We start from the raw sequence: 19,655 nt of genomic DNA on the forward strand, positions 1-19,655 counted from the left end.
TCGAATTCGTCCGTCGCTGTGGCTGAGGTGAAAACGAGACTCGTCAGTGAATAGAACTGAATGGCCTTCCAGCGTAGACGCTGTCTGCAGCACTGTAGACGTGCTTGGTGGTGGTTTCCTGTCAAAATTGGACGTCTGGCGGGTCTTCTGGCGACAATCCCTGCACATATTGGGAGGCGACGTACGGTTTATGAAGATATTCGTTGAAGGCCAGGGTTGATTCTTGCAGCCACTGTTGCTGGCTGGAATTGATTTGGTAGGTGTGTTTTTGGAATCCAATTGTCTTGTCAATTATTGGTTACGCGTGGCCCGCCACTCCAAGGATGGTCTCTGACTGCATTCGTCTGTTGCCAACGTTTCCATCAACACCAAATGGTGTTTCTGTGTACGTTAAATTGTGTTGCAACATCACGTTGACTCGATCCTGCTTCAAGCATACCAATGGCTCGCAGAAGCTGATTTTCGGACAGGCGTACCTTTTCCTAATGTTGAATAATTGTGTTGCTTTTCTGAGCGGTTGTTGTCAGCACGATGCTAAACAATGCATATGGAATCCCGTTAACGCACATGTTTTTATGCCCATTCTTGGGTAGTGAAATGCATGGGGCTTGCATAAAAGTCAACTTTTGCATGGAATACATGCTTTTCTGTAGCAGTTGCGTTTTTGTGACTTGATTCCATACATGTACTACAATATTGGAAACTAAACTTTACATGTTTGAAAAATAGACTAAAATATTGGTGTCACAGGAACTTTTGTTGTTGAGTATATATGGGTATATCTGCTGTGGCCAATACAATATCGTCGCATAATGACCTCTTCAAATCTGGACTGACAGCCCAAGTAGGTGTAATCGATATTTGGTTTAATTTCATGTAATTTATCGATACCTACCTGGGTGTACCACTTCTTTTGCATGAGATCTCGAATGTGACATGTAATAACAGGTTTATAATCACGGTATAGGATAAGAAGTGGTGTTACAGGTTAGTTGAGAGCTGCTTTTGCATCAACATCGGCCATTGTGTTACCAGTGATACCAACACGGCTGGATACCCAACAAAAAACGATGTCATATTTGTCAGTAGAAAGATCATTAAATGATTAAAAGTGGATGTTTAAATAACATTTCTAATCGCTTGAAAGCATGAAAGAGAATCTGCTTGGTTATTGATATGCTTCAGTGCTGTTAAAATGGCGTTTGTTTCTGCTGTGAATAGGTAAATGCTATCTAGCAATCGAAAAGATATTGTTCTGGATCCAGTGACAGTGGCACTAGCTACTGTGCCACCATCCTTGCAGCCAGCTGTAAATATACATTTATGAGTGTAATAAGTGTAGCTTTGGTCACTGGTGGCCTATAGTCCATGTTTTAAAACTGTATACGTCATATTGTTATGCTCAAATATGTTTCATTTTAAATAAAACTTTGCATAATTAACTAAATTGTAAATATATTAACTTGGTCTCGTCGCTATATTGTATACATTCAAAAGCTAGGTTTGACTGATCAGATTATAATAAGTGATGTATTGTAAAGATAATTTCAGACGGTGATGTTTAAGAGATGGCTCATCCGCTTCTACATGCAGACTGTGAATGGGAGACGTTCTAACGGCTCCCAGGCAAAACCTCAAGCCCTGATAGTATCTAGTGTTCGTAAATTAATTTTGCATAGACGATGGAGCCGTAATCATCTGTATATATAGATTTAAAAGTGTCATAAGTGTTTCTTAATTTAATGTATTCATGTTGCAAAGTTAATTGGTTAGTATCTGATTCCTTTAGTTTGTTGATGTAAGGTCTACCTGTGGCTTGACCATTTGCAAAAAGGAAGATGAAAAAAGGTGAAAGGCAGCTATAACTTGGGGTGGGATATTAGAAGCCGAAATGGCAGATTTTATTCTTATACCGAGTGGTGGAGTGAGTGTTCATTTCTTATTGTATAGATCTCCGTAGAGAGCATTGACTGATTAGAATATGATTTAGATATGTATTGTTAAGATAATTTCAGACGGCGATGTTTAAGAGTACGCTCATCCGCTTCTACATACAGACTGTGAATGGGAGACGTTCTAAAGGCTCCAAGACAAAGCCTCAAGCCCTAATAATGGATTTTGTCTAGTTTTTGTAAGTTACTTTTGGAGGCTCCACCATAGACGACTGAGCCGTAATCAAGTTTGGAACGGATCAGTGACCTGTATAAGTGTAATAGGGTTGTCTGATCCCCTCCCCACTTAGAATTAGATACTACTTTCAATAAATCGAGTGACTTCAGAGATTTAGCGTTAAGGTATTTAATATGCGGAAGGAAGTTCAGTGGTTATCAAAATAAGTCCCAAAAACTTAGCCTCCTTCACAACATATTTTTCAGGGTACTCATGCGGCCTCTATTTTCCTGCAAAAATGTATACGGGTTGTTTTTTATTTGGCAAAAATACACCTGTTTTCTAGATATAATTGTTATTGCCTTTCTAATGTGTGCATAATTTTACCACGACAAGATACATTAAAATCTTCCACGAAAAGTGATTCATCTACATAATCAGTTAAAACTTTTGTCAAACTCTTAGTTTTAATAGGTTTCCTGATAATGAATATTATCAAGAGCTTACCATAAGGCAGTAAATAGCACATGTAGTAAAATACATTTTAATCTTTGCCATTATTCGATGTTAAATTTACTTTTTTCTTTTCCTGTTGGAGCTGATATTTTTTTTAAATTCAGGAACGACATAACATGGAGATCTAAAAACAACTGTATTGGGTCAATAACATTCTGAAAAAGATGCAGGTTGTAATTTATCTTTGTATAATGATTGTCAATCAGCCTTTATAAAATTCAGTTGTTAATAACTGCAATTCCATTGTTGTAAGTTGTAAGAGCAACTCATGGAGAATTCGAATGGTGGGAAGGTCCTCTACGCTGTAATGTCAGAGATAGAGACACGTCCATATCAAGAGGCTCAAGTGTGTTATGAACCTCTACAGGGCTTGTTATAGTCACCTTCACATGTTTACCTGCCCTTGATTCCTTTTTTCGTAACTGCTTTGTCTCTTTCACTGATAAACGTAAAGGTTCAGGCTCAGGCTCAGACTTAGTGGGGGCTTAATTGTAGATCAGTTTGTGGTTCAGACGATGGTGACTTTAATTCCTCAGGTATGGAATATAACACTGTTTGGTTGTCTGTTACCCAGCAAATGGCTGTCTGACATGCATTATCAACGGATTGCTTAGGTGAGGAAACTGCGTTAGAGTATAATCTGGATTTTAAAGTAGTTGTTGAATGTTCTTTTACCAATTTCTTGGCATTGGAAAAGGAAATATTGTTGGTATATTAGACCTATATAATTTTTTATTCTCTTTGAAAGACTGGATTTTGTTTAGAGGAGGACATGCGCTCCCCGTTGCAGTTAGCACATGTGATGTCACCTGTGCAATCAGTGCTGTCGTGATTGTTACTGCAACGAGAGCAAACTTGGTAGTGATGACAGGACCTTGCTCCATGTCCAAACTGTTGACACTTGAAACATTGGAGTGGTTTTGGAATATACATATCCACTCTGATGTTGAAATAACCAGTCTTGATTTAAGTTGGAAGCTTGGAAAGGGCAAACGAAAATAGATATATGTTGGCATTGACTACACTATCATGATCTTTTCTTGTGAATCATTTTACAGATGTGATCCCCTGTGATTTTAGCTTCATTGCAATATTCTCTTCTGACATGTCAGACAGACACTTTGCTCGGTCGCGGACAATACCCCTACATGAATTCAGATATTTATGCACAGAGACAATAATCTCAGTATTGGCAAAAGGGTGTGCATTCAGCCAATGTATTGGTTGTTGCCTCTAGGCACATTCTATCAAGAGAGAAGCAGACCGGGGACTAGTGAGAAGTATAGGTATATTTAAAATAAAAGTTGACCAGGCGTTTAGACACAACATAAAATGACCATTGCGATAAATGAAATATTCAGTTACCACTTTAAGTTAAAATAAAATGGCTAATTATCAACCTGTGCTAATGGAATTTTAACATTGAATATTAGACTCAAAAGGAAATACATACTTTTAGCAGCTACATTTTCATATCGTATTTAAGCATTTGGTATTGCCAATTTCTTCTGCAAATAATGTCGAAACAAACAGGAAAGTATCAACATTTTGTTACATAGATATATATGTATGTGCTGTGTATTCAGACAAGTAGTAGTACTTCTTTCTTTGGGAGAAGTATTGTACATCACCCCTGTATCCACACGAGGATTAAAACAGTAAAGTTTTGGTGTGTGGACACGTGGGAACTGTTTCCAATACCGGTTTCGAATACCATCAGGCCATGGACTGTTATTATTACATTTCTCAGGCAATCAGGTGTAATGAAACACAACAATTGTGACCTTATTTTATAGTGTACACTATCATCGAAATCTTCTACCCACGGGTCCTTGTGGTTACAGAAGCCGGGTATATACCACCCAAAATTTCAGTGAAATCCATGGGTCTTTTTTCTCATCACTGCCATTGGTTGTATTTAATTGCCTTTAAAAGTGTTTTTAACTTTTACCTTTAACTTTCCCTTCAGAGGATGAAGAATTTGATTTAGAATTTTCTCTTTTGTTGTCTTGTATTTTGTTTTCCAAATTGATTTTTGTTGTTATGACATTGATTGCCCTGAGAAACGTAAATTTAAGCAAAGTTCAATCCAGGATATATCTTTACTGCTTTGATTTACATTTTTTTAAACCAGTTTATCTTTATTATTTATTTATATGTTTATTACCCGTCTGTGGTTCAATGTCTTTGGAAACTGTATGGAGTTCAAACAGTGTTCGAGCAGCAGTATAAACGCAGTTAATGTCATACAAAGAACAGTCCGCTTTGAGAGTAACCAAAACAATATCACTTAATTTATCAAGTTGATTCTGTGCAAATGATTAATTAAATAGTTTTATTGGCCTCCGTTTCTCAATCTGTAAATCACTGATTGCTAGGCCTAACCAATAAAAACCAGCAGAGAGCAACCAAACTATGGAATACGTCCACACTTTTAAAGGACACAGCCACACAAATTACAAACACGACACATAAAGTGTGCATCATAATAATTAAAACTTGTCACGTTTTCAATGGAAAATGACACAGTTAATCAAACAGATCGCATTACACCGAGAGTGCGTGCATTTGGTTTGAAAATGTGGCAGGTTTTAATCATTGTAATTTGTGATTTCTAAATAAAATGTGTACATATTCCATAACTTGTTTTCTGTCTGCTGGTTTTCATTGACAGGCATGACAGTGAAAAAACAATACTTAAGAAAAGGTGTGAGAGAAGTACTTTACATCTGAGCAGGAAGCAGAAATATATGAAATTATAAAATTAGTGGGAGTATGGTTACCATATGAATACCGGGATAGACTTTACGGGTGATGTTATAGCTTTAGTGTTTTTGCTTATTTCCATTTGTTAGCCCAGTTTGAATTTTTAACCAAATCGTTATTATTACATTTGACTGCCGTGAATGAATCATCTGTAATAACATGTATTGATGAATCATCAGTAAAAAGGTGTATGTTGCTATATAATCCCTCAACAATATCATTAATATAAACGATAAGCAGCAGTGGTCCTAGCGCTGATTCCTGAGGTACAGGAGCTTGTACAGACGTTAATTCTGAGGTATAACACTAAACCAACACTCTGAGCTTTAGTGCTTATGTAACTTTAAAATTAATTTGATAAAGCACCCTGTATGTGGTGGGCATTGCTTATGGATAATACCATTATGGCATACCCTATCAAAGTCTTTTCTTATGTCACACAACATGACTCATTTATTTTCCCTCATCTGAAGCCCCAGTGATGAAGTTATGTCTGTGAGCTGATTTGCCATTGAATCGCCGGGCATAAATCCTGATTGTAAGTGTATCAAAATATTGTTATGTCTGATTATGATTATAAATATATATTTCTCAAAACATCTTTGGAAAGCAGCTTGTAAGGACTACAGGTCTATAATTTGAATAATCATCTACATCATTTCTTATAGAGTGGAGTATTTAATGCTCCTTTCCATGATAGCGTAATTGTTTTGTCTTGGGAGTGACTTGTTAAATGCTTTTGCTAGTTTCTGAGCAATACAGATGGCTGTCAATTCCATTAATCTGTCTCCAGTACCATCAGGACCGGTTGCTTTAGATGTTTCTACAGATACAAGTATACCACGAGCTTTATTATTGCTGATTGACTTCTGTGGATTATCAATTTTGCACGATTTGATAATCATAAGATCTGAACATCGATTTCTTACTTTGATTGTTCTGATAAGAATCCGTTCAGGACTTTGACGATATACAGAGTATCATCATAATTTATAGCATTACGTACAATAGCGGGAAAAGATTGACCATCAGAACGCGTTTTGACATACCATTTAACTAAGCTCCACCAAGGCTGCGTTCTTTGTGTGTTATCTATAATGTCTTCTACTGTGGATCCATGAGCCCTTTTGGATTTCCTTACAACTAATAATAACAATAGGCCGTTTATATTGTGCATATTTCTACACCACACAGGGTAATGCTCAAACCGCTATTTTTAAGTCACTGGATCAGTGTGCTCTCAACAATCATTCTCAGCTCCGTGGGGAGTATGCAATCTAAGCTGCCTGTTAGACGCTTTGACAAGTAAGAAGTTCTGGGAAAGCAGGGCTGTACATTTATTCACAGAGAGACTAACATCAGTCCTGTCTGACAAAAGCATGTTCTAAAAAGAGACGTCCATAAAGTGAGCATGCTGACGATCAACTGAAATCTAAGGTGCCCTTTGTCAGCAGGTTGCATAAGATAGGAAACAAACACAACATACAGCATATCTTTACAGAATATGCCTACAGCCACGACCACGACAACAAGCATGTTGTCAACAGTAAGGTGATAAAGAAAAAAAATTAAAGGAGAGAAATTACAAAGTAAACAAAATATCAAAGTACACATCCACATACCTGTCCATTCAGCCCTAAATCCCTTCCTATTACTCCAGGGATTCGTAGTAAACACAACACGGTAGTAGACAGCTGATTGGACAATGTAGCCATGTCTGTCTCCACTTAATGTTGCAAGGAGGTTGTTGGAGGCATCGTAAACCTGCAATTAATAAATGGAGGGTTGAGTCCCTTTTGCCTAAATCCCTATTTGCCAACCACTTAACTGCAAGCACATTCGGATTGAATAAAACCCACACCCTTACAGAGATAACAAGCAGGACCCTCACATGTGTCATTACTATAGTGATCAGAATTCAAATAGATTACCTGAACTAAATATTATTAATACCCTATATCAAAACAAAGGTTTTCAAGACAAACATTCTATGAAAGAACATTTATGTCATATCCTATAGTTTATATATATTATAACTGTTGAAAAAATAATTATTTGGGACATGGAAATTAATTACTTAGATTGTTGAACATAACCAAACATTGAACACGTTCAAATGGATTAAACTATTATGACATACTGTACCCATCCTCAAAACACCAAAACAACCATCTACAATTACAACATTGGACCAAATATGTTTACACAATCAGTTGGATTACAGAAATTAAGGTATAGACGGCTTCTCTTAGTTATGCAAGGTATAATCAGATACAAACAATGTTCCTCGTCACAACATCAGATAGCATGTCCTCATCTCCCTTATCACATCATCTAAGAATACTCATTTACTCAAGTAATTTGTTGAGAGAGATAAAAGTATTTTCATCAGGTATTGTAAAAATGTCTTCGAGCTCTGAACATGGATTAAGGAAATAAGCTTTTCCCTTAAGTTTGTCATGTGGTATAGTTGTGAACAAATTTGAAAAATCAAATGTTTTTACAGAATTGAAGCTGGTTCTTTTCCGAGACTGTAAAAAAAGTCAAGCAAATCGTTTGAGTTTTTGAGAATCCACATGGTATTATTTCCACTTGTCTCAAATACTTTCTGTGAATATAAAGAAAATCCTTCCTTGGTTGTATTAAAGATCATAGTTAATCATTGAGACAGGCATTATGTGGTGCATTTGCTTGACCCAGCACTGTATCTCTCTTTGTACGGATGTTTTATTTCCCTTATTCTTTTGATCATCTGGTGTCTTCAATGTACCCCGCAATGCAGATGGTGGTCACACCCGATACTGACATGGTTAAATGAGTTGTTACACCATTTCTCTTGTAGTACTCTGTCACCTGTAAATGTGTAGCACAATGCTTACATACCTTGACAACATCATGCCAATGCTCTGTACTGAAATTTGTAAACACGAGTGTGACCAATGTCTCGCCTGCATCAATGGTGTAGAAGCAGTTCAAATAGTTGCCGTAATTGCCAGGGTAGTTTGGTGAGGAGATCGAGCCAGATGAGTCTGTGTAGTCTTCACCACATCCTTAAGTAGATAAAAGAAGCGTTATCGCTATCCCCAGTCATGAGTAAGTAAGTGAGTGAGTAAGTTGTGTTTAACACCGCCTTAAACAATATTCAAGGTATATCATGGCGTGTCAGCCTAATGTGGAGGAACACTTGGATGGGATTTTTAAGGGTCGTATGTGTTTAGCAGCTGTAGCTGAAAAAAACCCATCTGAGTCTCAATACAAAATCTTGTCTCAATACAAAATTCCAGTACCCCATTCCAATTAAATGATTAAATGAGAAATTAATATACACAAAAGGCAGCAAATAATTCATGACTACGATTCTCAAATTAAATCTTGATAAGTATCTCTTAGATAAGCTAAGATCACTAGTTTTTTTAAGAAAACTTGCCCCAATTGCAGACACTATGCACTTTGTAAAACAACATGACTCAAGGGCCGTAACTGTGTAACTGTGCTCAAATTCGACAACCATGCAGCAGGGGACGTAACTCTGAAAAAAAAAATTCATTGGACCCAGAATCTGAGTTAATAGTCTCGTGTTATCCAATAGACCTGGACGTAACTACTTCAAGCCTGCTAAGACGATTTGATGGATAACATGGAGCGCTGTATCAAACAGTGTCTGCACAAACTTTACAATGCAACAAATTTCTATGACCTGATACACTTTTGACACGCCCTGATGGAACACAATATTGTTCTAAACAGTGTAAGTACCAACTCACATTTTCATATGACCGTGCCATATCCAACCATATCAGCCTTAGATGCTCGTCATTCTTAAATGTTTCACACTTACGCAAAATAATATCTAGATATAACGGTCTTTACACTGTACTAGATTTGGCAAAGGTCACCACCTTCATTCTTAGACTTCACATATACCCATTAAAAAAACATTTCACTAAAATCTATACAGTGCACTGAGTCAGTTGCTGAGATGCTTCTTTGGGATATTTGTACTAAACAGACCTTACCTTTCAGGACATTTGAGTTGGGCGTTTGGTCATTTGTTACAAATGTAGAAATATGAATAACTTGTGTCTTACGATGTGACAACTTGTTTCAGCAGATATAGAAACTACCTGGTATACCAAATGAAGTAGCCTTATGAGGTTTGCTATGTTTGGTATATACTCGTATCAGAAGGACCCGCTTGCTTTGTAGATTTGTCAGACTTACTTAAGGGGTTAAACAATTAAACGCTCGTGAAGTGATTAGCTTACAATTTGTGCAACTCTGACTTGTCTCACTGAGGTTAGATTAATACTCTTTTGCCAAACCCTTCACAATCGATTAAATATTGCCACCATCTTCCGCAAGACCGACATCGACTCGAAGGTTAAGAATTTCACAGGAATTTCCGCATTTTTTTCGATATCTTGAAAAGAATTAGTAGTTTATATTACTGACATAGTGTCCAGTCCACTGCAGTATCACGTTGTACCCAAACATGACGGTGATCCGATTTTGGTCAGTGCTGGTCGAAATCATCCCCATTATCTAAATGAAAGTCTGACGGACATTGTTTGAAAGTGTTGTCTGATGCCTTCAATATTATTCATTTTGTTACTGATTGTTTAAGTATGTTTTGGTTTATAAAACCACAACAGGCCGAATATTGCTTATAACCCATGTTGTGATACCTTTTGAAACATATACATATAGACATTGTTGCTGATATTCTCTTTTCAGAAATAAATTATTATATCTATTTGAAAAATGTTTGTTATGAGAAAATCATATGCTCAGAAACTTTACTAAGTGGTGGATTATTGACTTGTAAATAACACAACAATTGAAAAAATCTCTCAAAGTGATTTTTCAAACATGACTGCAAATGATACCCCGATTACAACACACATTCATAACATGGTTGCTAAAATTCTTTAAGGAACATAGTAAAGCTATAATATGAATTAGAAGCTAAACAGGTAATTAAAAATTATTTGAATCAATTAGTTGATTGAAACCAAATCGAAGTCAGATTAACACGATATAAATGAAAAATAGATGAGTCATGGTACAACATCCTACTGGTATAAAATCTAGCTCTTGGCTCTTGCTTCAAGAAACATTCATTTTTAAATAATATATAAAAATATAGATTTTGTCGACAGCGATAACCACTGTCAAAATCCAAAACAATTGAAGATGCTGCCTATCCTTTTACAATTTTCTGTATCCCTTTGCCACAAATCTGGTCAAGCACAAACTTGGATGCCTGATCAATTCTGTAAAAGAATGAATTCTATAATTTTCAATTACTTGTTATACATTACTGTGATGAATATTGAAATCGATTGAACTAGTATTCATGTAATTCTTTACAGGAAACCATAAGCCATATTTATGTGGTTGTCAATATTTCATTATTGAACTTGGAGGTGGACAGACAACAATACCGTTATCCAGATAGTTTTGTAGATACAGATACAGATACAAATGTAGCATAAAGATCGAAGTTTCCAGAGGCAAGGCCCCCTCCATTTGTATAATTGTAAATTTCTACCACCTGAGAATACTTCCAACCAAATATGGTTGATGTCCATCTCTTAGATCGTAAAAGGCGACTAACGGATGGGGTGGTCAGGCTCGCTGACTTGGTTGATGCATGTCATCGATCCCAAATGCGTGGATCGATGCTCATGATATTAATCACGTGATTGTCTGGTCCAGACTAGATAATTTACAGACCGCCGTCTTATAGCTTGAATATTGCTGAGTGTGGCATTAAACAGCAAACCAACCAACCAACCAGAGAAGAAGTAGCTTAGAGCAATATTGCGAAATTACCTTTTAAGCCCCGCTCCTCAGTCCCCTGAGTCTGGGAGTGGGGAGGGGGTTCAGCCCCTCCATTTCTCCAGTTTGAATCTCAATTATTGGAGAATGCTTTCAGCCAAATATGGTTGATATCTATTTCTTCGTTCCAGAGAAGAAGTCGTTTAAAACAATAACGCCAAATTACTCCTCTTTGGCACCTCCCCTCAGCCCCTTGGAGGGTCAGCCCCACCATTGTATAATTTTGAATCCCCACCACCTAGGGATGCTTCCAATCAAATTTGATTAGTTTCCAATTAGCGGTTCGGAAGAAAAAGTCGTTTGAATACATTGTTGACATACGGACGACTGACGACGGACGAAGGACGATATGGCATAAGCTCATTTTGGTCCCTCGGACCCGGTGAGCTAAAAAAAAGGAAGCCAAAACACTGTGCTCTAGGCTGGCAGTTTGAAAAAAAAAGATTTTGTTCAAAATTGGTATTATAAAACTGATAGTTTTTCAACTTCAAAGGTATTTTAACATTGCACGCAATTCAGTAACGTAAAAGTAATCATTGAAACCTCTGTCACTTGAAAGGCTCTCTTATTATACAAAATTATCCCAAGCCAATTCAATAATTTAAAAGTAAATATTAAAACCTCTTTCAGTTTATCGGCCATCTTATCAGTGAAGAACAAGTATATCAGAATCTGAACAGACCTAGATACTTCGTGGATGACATGGTGTGAAGTGTAATCAATGTGAAAACTGTTGAAAGCCTACTTCTCGATATCCAAATGACCAGGCAACCCTGACTTCCTACTTGACCAATACGCTAAACATCGGACACATACCTCATTGTCACCCATCTTATACCATTTGACACCAAAGAAATAACTCAAAACAAATTATTGATAACATTTCTCTTTAGATAATTACAAATGAATGATTATTATGTCAGAGCAATTCAATGTAAAAGTAGAGTGTTACAGCCTCTTCCACTTTAATGGCCGTCTTATTAGTGGCGTACAAGTATGGCGGCCTCTGAGCTGGTCTAGATATATACCCGTTGACATCGTGTGAAGCGTAATCAATGTTGAAACTGTTGACAATCTATTTTTGTATATCCAAATGATTTGCGAATTTCACATGTGCTTGTCTTTACTGTTGTCAGAACATTATGTCGGAAAGCATTGGTGAAGGTAATTGTATGAGGCAACCCAGACTTCCTACTTGAGCGATACGATAGACAACAGACACATACCTCACAGTCACCCACAATATACAATTTGACAAAGATACACACAAAAGAAATTATTTATAACAGCTTTCTTCAAATATTTTTGACAAATGAATGATATCAAATTATCCCAGGACAAAGTCGACACTCACGTATTTACGTTCTTTAGGCTGTGACGATTTGCACACGACACTTACCTGAAATCTTACACAGTGATCTGTGCAATATTATTATGAAGTAGACGATGTAGTGTTGGTGTAAACAGTTACTTTTTAACATCACTCCAGCCTGAAGATGTTTATTATTTGGATTGTACATAAAAGTAAACTTATAGGCGATAGTGTTAACTATGATATCCAGACAATCGACGACAATTTGATATTCTAATTCAAGCTTTAAATAACTTCATTATGGGAATGTACCGTTGTCAGTGGACAAACATTTAATTCCAGAATTATGATTTTCGTAGTTAAAATTAAAAACCTACTAAATATAATCCAAATGAAGCCCAAAACGATGCTTGATTTCAGTGCCAGAACTGAGACAATCTTGACATGTGTTTGAGTCAATTTATTCTCTTTGTGTCTGGGAGACATACTATGGTGTGAGTATCGCATGGAGAACTGACTAGTAGATGGAATTCCGCTGGGGTCAGCCTTGGCCAGTGTAATCAAATATGTTGCTGAGTCTCGAGTATGGACTGTTGGTATTATAAAACAAGCTAGGGCACCGTGGTGTAATAAAGGGGTTAATTTTCTTTCGGGGTTGTTAATGTAGAGATAAAAACATAACCAACACACAAATCGTCTGTTTTTAAAACGTATGTGTTCTTGTGATTTGATATTCATATCAACCCCACAAACGATCCACAATGGTGACACAAAATTGTACGAGCATCACATATATGAATATTACTTTCTTGTACACAAGGTACATTGATCACATTGAACTTGAAACGTGCATCTTAATGGTAATTTTGTAGGTTTAGATATTTCTCGTTTTAATTTTCTATGGGAAAGAGAAGTAGTGACAGTAGAATTTGCTCAGCTATGAATATTAGGACGGCCCTCGGCTTGCTAGTCTGTGTCACAGTCCCTGGACCATATTATTTTCCCTTCCGCCTAGCCCTTACTATAAGGTAGAGCCCTAAAAGAAGCAAGCCCAGATTTACCGCTGTTTAAGGTTAAAATCTCTATCTCACAAGCCTTCCTTTTAAATTTAAATTGATTCGCTTGTTTCTATCAAAATAATATATTTTCAGAGACTAAGCGTTAATCTAACCGTGAAGCACAACTATCCATAAGATCCCACGCAGGTCTATAATTGTTTTGCAAGTCCAGATTTCTTCAGACCGTTGCCAGCTGCAGCAAAGAGGTGCAAAAGCAGACTCTCTACATGTCCTTTCCGATCATGTATCAAAAGCCAGTGAACCTTTTCAGTTAAATAATTTCAATTCATAGAGTGTACATTAATTTAGAGGCTTGTTGAACAAATCAACAGATCCATGCGCTCATACCACCATTAGTCAAGTTTTCATGTTTGTTTTTCAACACTGGTGGCTAGGTTATGTGTGCATGTCTGCGTAGATCCTTTGATATTCTTTTGTGAAAAAACACATGTAATGATAAATTAAAATAGTAATACTACACATACAATACCACGTTTTGTTACAAGAGGTTGGGCTTCATGTGGTTTGTTATTCGACAATTGTTATATATAAACATCAGTTTGTTCATATGTAAAGGGCCTCCTCGCATTCTATATTCGTGCTTTTGCCTCTTTTTCTACATGGCATTATGGAGTATATCATTGTGGTTATATCACACCAGAGAGCCCAGTCTATATGAAAAACCAATATGGCGGGATATAGCTACACGTGGTAGGGACCAGGTTACTCTCATACGCATGAAATTTTCTTTTTGCACGATCAACAGTCATCTCAGATCAGTATGCATACAAAGGTATCTCTATTTGCTTCCAAATGGCTGGCCACAACCCGACAGTTAGTGTACCCACACCCGAGTTGGAAGAACATGAACGATGAAGGGACAAGAAGAAGTCCCAAAACGTCGTCGCAAAGAATAATGTGGGGTGAGGCTCTCGCTGTGCTATGTTTCGTTTTCAGCTCAGTCACACGTCTTGTCTTTAAAAGTTTGGCTGACACAATACAATAACCATTCATTTGGATCTTGCTTTAATAAATGTAGATATGTTAATTATTATGGTTATCGTTACTCTTCTTCGTCATCATGTTAACTATGTTGGCCTCGTGGGAATGAGCCTTATTGGCTGGACATACTGTATATCTTGTTAACATTAGTTGTTATTGCCTGCAATTGTTTATATATTCCAAGTGAAGTGTAATATTTCGTTGCTTGTTTATTCATTATATTTGGATGATAATGATTTATCATTCACTAGATTGTATGAAACTCCAAATATCTATTTTCAAAGTACATATATTTCTTACTTTTTAACATTTTCCTACGCCTGAATGTTTCTAATGTTTTTAAATAAAGTTAATGCAAATGTGGTACTCCAGTATATAATATATACTAAACAGCATTGAAAACACACCAGCAACAAAAACAACTTGAGCAATGACCGATTTTAATTATAACAGACATAGACGGATTATTAAGAAAGACGACAAAGGAAACAGGAATACCACACAGTAATTACATCTACGTCATCAGTGTAAGGAAGACACATAGGGTTAAAATGAAAAGTCAATATCTTGTATGTCCACCATTGGCAGCAACACAGGCCATGCAACGTCTTCTCATTGATCGAATAAGTCTGCGAATAGTTTTCTGGGGCATTCCACTTTTGACGTAGTGTATCTTCAAGTTCTCTCTGGTTCTGTACTTGCGGACGACGTGAGAGGCGTTCACCCAGGTAATCCCATACATGTTCAATTGGCGATAGATCGGGTGACAGGGTCCAGGTGGCCATGGAAGCAGAGGCACATTATTGTTCGCTAGGTACTGTGTTGAAACACTTGCTGTGTCACACTTGCATTATGTTGCTGGAAGGTGTGCATATCCTGGTGCTGATGAAAGAATGGGATGACGTGATTTGCCAAATATGTTATCCATAAACTCTTCCACGACAAACATGGAGCTCTGTTCGATGGTTATGACTGATGCCGCCCCACACCATGACACTCCCCCCCCCCGTCCATCGATCTGTCTGTACAATGCAGTCATTGTGGTAACGTTCTCCACGTCGACACCACACTCGACCGTCAGCATTCCATAAATGAAAACGGGACTCATCAGAGAACAGCACACCATGTCACTGCCGCAATCTCCTTTTGGCCCAACGCAGACGTTTATTTCGATATTTCGCAGAGCGGAGACGTCGACGTACGGTGTCAGCGCAGATCAAACCCCGTCGGCCTTGTACGGTTGCTGCAGTCCTGGTAGCCGGAAGTGTACGATCACGTAGATGCCGACGAACAATATAGCGATCCTGACGTGGTGTAGTTACACAACGTTGACCCGGACGTGGTTGATATCTGGTGGTTCTTGTCTGCTGGTATCTGCTCAGTAGCCTGAGGACTGTTGAATGATGGTATTGAAACCGTTGTGCAACGACTCTACTTGACGTACCAACTTGGAGCATGCCCAAGGCACGTTCACGTTCCTCTGCTGTTAATCTTTGCATTTCTTGTGTCAGTACCCTTACCGTCTGCAGCAACAAGTGATGTGGCTTTTAAAAGTCTGTCTTTTATAGCCCTATTCTGCATGCTTCCCGTGAAACAAAACACGTTTTCCATTATGTGCACGCATTTTTGCGTTTTGGCGATGTCGCTCACAAAAAAATTAGGAATGTGTTTTGACGAGCTGTTCTTCTTCATGCTTCGTCCAGAACATCGTTTATTACTCATTCACTCATATATTTTCATATGACTTAAGCCCAGATTAAAATACAATTAATTTTCATGGTGGTGCGTTTTCAATGCTGTTCAGTATATAAGGGAAATATTTAATAATTGAATTTGACATTACACCTTGTAACTTCTTTTTCCTTACTTGAAAATGTACGTTGAAACATAACTGTGCGGGATAATATACACAAAGATAAAAAAATTCATTATTATTTGGTCCCCAATATTTGTGATAGTCGTGAAAGATAGAATTACTGGAAGAATTATGTTCTCTCGAGATGATATAATCTGTCATGCGTGACAAAAGCTGACGTGCCATGCATGGTGTGCCCGTGCAGCATGCTACCCTCGAGTATCTCTAAAAGCAGTATATCAAAACGTTAAAATTTCTTTTTTAAGCTCCGTTTTAAACAGTTATTCCATGACATTGTGTGACCATGGCATGAAGGCGATTATCAATCGCCACAAGATGGCAAATAATCGGCATGCATAATGCAGGCATGTCTTGTAATGCAATTGGTTGGAATTTTGGGTTTCATCACACTGTCGTATGCCGTTCATTCGAGAAACATGCTCAGACTGGTGATGTACAGGACCGTCCCAGATCCGGAAGACCTTCTGTGATGACACATCGTGAAGACAGGGGCCATCTTCGTCTCATACGCCAAGAACCCTCGTCTGAAACAGCTGTGCTTGCCCAATCGTCGTTTCAGCACCAAAACCGTCAGGAACCGTCTGAAAGCAGCAGGACTGAAGACTAGATGAGGCATAAAGCGTCCCTTGTTGAGAGAACACCACAAAGCTGCTCATTTAGGTTTGTGTATTGCGCAACAGAACTGGAATCTGAGAACTTGGAGACGGACCCATTTGTCAGACAAAAGTCGCTTTCTGTCCCACGTCCCTGATGGAAGAACGAGAGCTTGGAGGCACCGGAACACGCCCAAAACCCCAGGAACATTAAACCGACTGTTGCATACGGCGGGGGCTCGGTAATAGTTTGGGGGTGTATCTCTCATGATTGCAGGTTGAATTTGGTCACCATAAGGGTCAACTTAAAAGTACATCATCAGTACGTCCAGGACGTTTTGAGGCAAGTCGTAGTTCATCATTTTGACAACCACCCTCTTGCTACTTGACTTCAATACATGGATGACAATGTCAGGCCTCATCGATCGCATGCAGTCGTGGATTACATGAGGGCCAATATATAACGACTCTACCCTGGCCAGCAATTATCCCAGATTTGAAAGCCTTTAAACATGTTCGGGATATTCTGGGGCGGCGCATACAGACACGAGATTCTCCTGTACAAGATTTACGCCAATTGGAGGAAGCTTTGCATCAGGGGTGGTTGTTTTTGACCCATCAACAGATCATACGTTTGACTGGAGGCATAAGACGTAGGGTGGAATGCGTCATCCGGGCACCCACAACTGATCTGTTTCAGGAGTTATGTCAAGTAGAGACGTTAAGGAACATTTTCACTTGAAACATCAAACGTGACTCGTTTACTTAATCCTGCGGCTCCATACTTTTTTAGGTATTGTCTAGGGTCAAAAACAGTACCTGTGTTACCATGATGTTTTTGCCAGTAAACTTTAATCACAACTCAACAATATCTTCTGTATTTGTTGTCAAATGTTTGTTCTACCCGATAACATTGGTATCGCCAAGCTCCTGTGGTCAGTCATCCCATGCCATGACTTTTGCCATTTGTCATGGTTCAGAAATAGGGGTGTTCTTAACTTTTTTTGTGTTTGTATATGGTAGTATTCTGTTACACTACCATCTGACTATTTATGTTACAATAAGGTTTAGCCTCCCTGCTTCTATAATTGCAAGCAATATCAGAGACGAATTATCGGTATATTGTCTCTGGCAAAATATACCAAGTATACTTATTTGTTGGTTATATTCAATCACAAAACGGAAAGTAATATCTACGAGTGGCTGTTTCTTCAACATTCCCTTTTCTAATAATTTTGACAGCAAGCGACAGTCGCGTTGTCTTAGATCAATTACGTGCTGTAGTCAATCCGCAAAGTCGCGTGAGCGAAGAATGGCAATTTGGAGCAAGTTATCAACAATCTGTGTAGAACTCTTCCAGTAGAATTAAATGCTACCATTAGGAGCCACGTGCACCGCGCCAAACTCAGACCCCTAATCTAACACGCGAGAATGGCCAATGAAAGTTCGACAAATAGGAATGCCAGAGCACGCTGAAGCTCGATTGACAATGTCGATCAAGCAAAGGGAGGAGCATAAAGAAATTGTTCTCTCGCAGTAAATTCCGATGTCAAATAACTACAGATTCTCAACTGGAAAACGATGATTAGAAAGCGTACAAAAAACATCGTTTATCCGTCCAATGTCTATATATATATATATATATATATATATATGTGTGTGTGTGTGTGTGTGTGTGTGTGTGTGTGTGTGTGTGTGTGTTCCAATGGTTGGTTATTTAATGTAATATATATAAGTCACCCAAAGGTTGTTTACTTAATATGTTTTATTTGACCTAATGGGCGCGTATTAGAGCGGGGTGCTTTATATATATTCAGATTCTCTCTCAACTCTCAACTGGCAGATGATTTTATCTGTTCGTTTTTCAGAACACTTGCGCTCATCAATATTTCCAAATTCAGTTTGACAGTTCTGTGCACAGAGTAAATCCTGTGAAGTTGATTGAAAGAACAAATCAGTTTATGGATTCCAAATACATATGTTCACATTATAACAAATAGTATTGTTCAATCAGTTGGGCCATTTACTCACGTATTACATCAAGCACTTGTCCACAGTCAGACATCTGATCCCCTCTAGAGCCTGGTGAACCCCTGTAACATCTGTAGACACCACGGTCAGAATTCCACACAACATCATACAGCAGGAAACTGAACACACCAGATCCTGACGAGTCAATGTTCCCAGTAAACTCTGCTCTTGTCCTGTACGTGCTAGTGATGTCCACCTTGTTGTAGTTGGTCACATGGAACAGAGTATCTGATGAATAACGTCTCACTGTAAACTCCCTGACAGCAGGCTGGGGTAGTCTCCAGGAAAAGGTTGCATTACTTCCTTGACGAGCATATACCACTGCAGCAGCTGAAACACAACACAGCGTCTGTACTGTTGGGAAGTGGTTAATCAACCATCTGACCATCAAGATTAATCGGTTCGTCTCAATTTGCTGTTTTTCAACTTACAGTGATACCAGATCACAACTGTCAAAAAAACAAAAAAACACAATATTTTTTAACATAGACACTTTCTCACAATTTCCGTCAAGTTGCATTCGATTTCTTGGTCGTTTTGGACCTTCTATC

At 38.1% G+C, this 19,655-nt stretch overlaps 1 protein-coding gene across 1 annotated transcript in view; it reads right to left on the bottom strand.

Moving 5' to 3' along the window:
- Positions 1-5,840: 5,840 nt before the first annotated feature.
- Positions 5,841-19,655, bottom strand: part of LOC139457374 (scavenger receptor cysteine-rich domain-containing protein DMBT1-like) — a 51,360-nt gene continuing 37,545 nt past the window's right edge. Inside the window, exons 4-7 of the mRNA XM_071238780.1 lie at positions 19,105-19,434; positions 8,275-8,441; positions 7,014-7,155; positions 5,841-5,923 (exon numbers count right to left, since the gene is read on the bottom strand). Coding sequence (XP_071094881.1) covers positions 5,841-5,923; positions 7,014-7,155; positions 8,275-8,441; positions 19,105-19,434 — 722 coding nt within the window. The remainder of the gene's footprint in view (positions 5,924-7,013; positions 7,156-8,274; positions 8,442-19,104; positions 19,435-19,655) is intronic.

This window comes from Haliotis cracherodii, unplaced genomic scaffold, assembly GCF_022045235.1.
Source record: "Haliotis cracherodii isolate W230 unplaced genomic scaffold, xgHalCrac1.p SCAF_12, whole genome shotgun sequence".
NCBI classification, from domain to species: Eukaryota; Metazoa; Mollusca; class Gastropoda; order Lepetellida; family Haliotidae; genus Haliotis; species Haliotis cracherodii.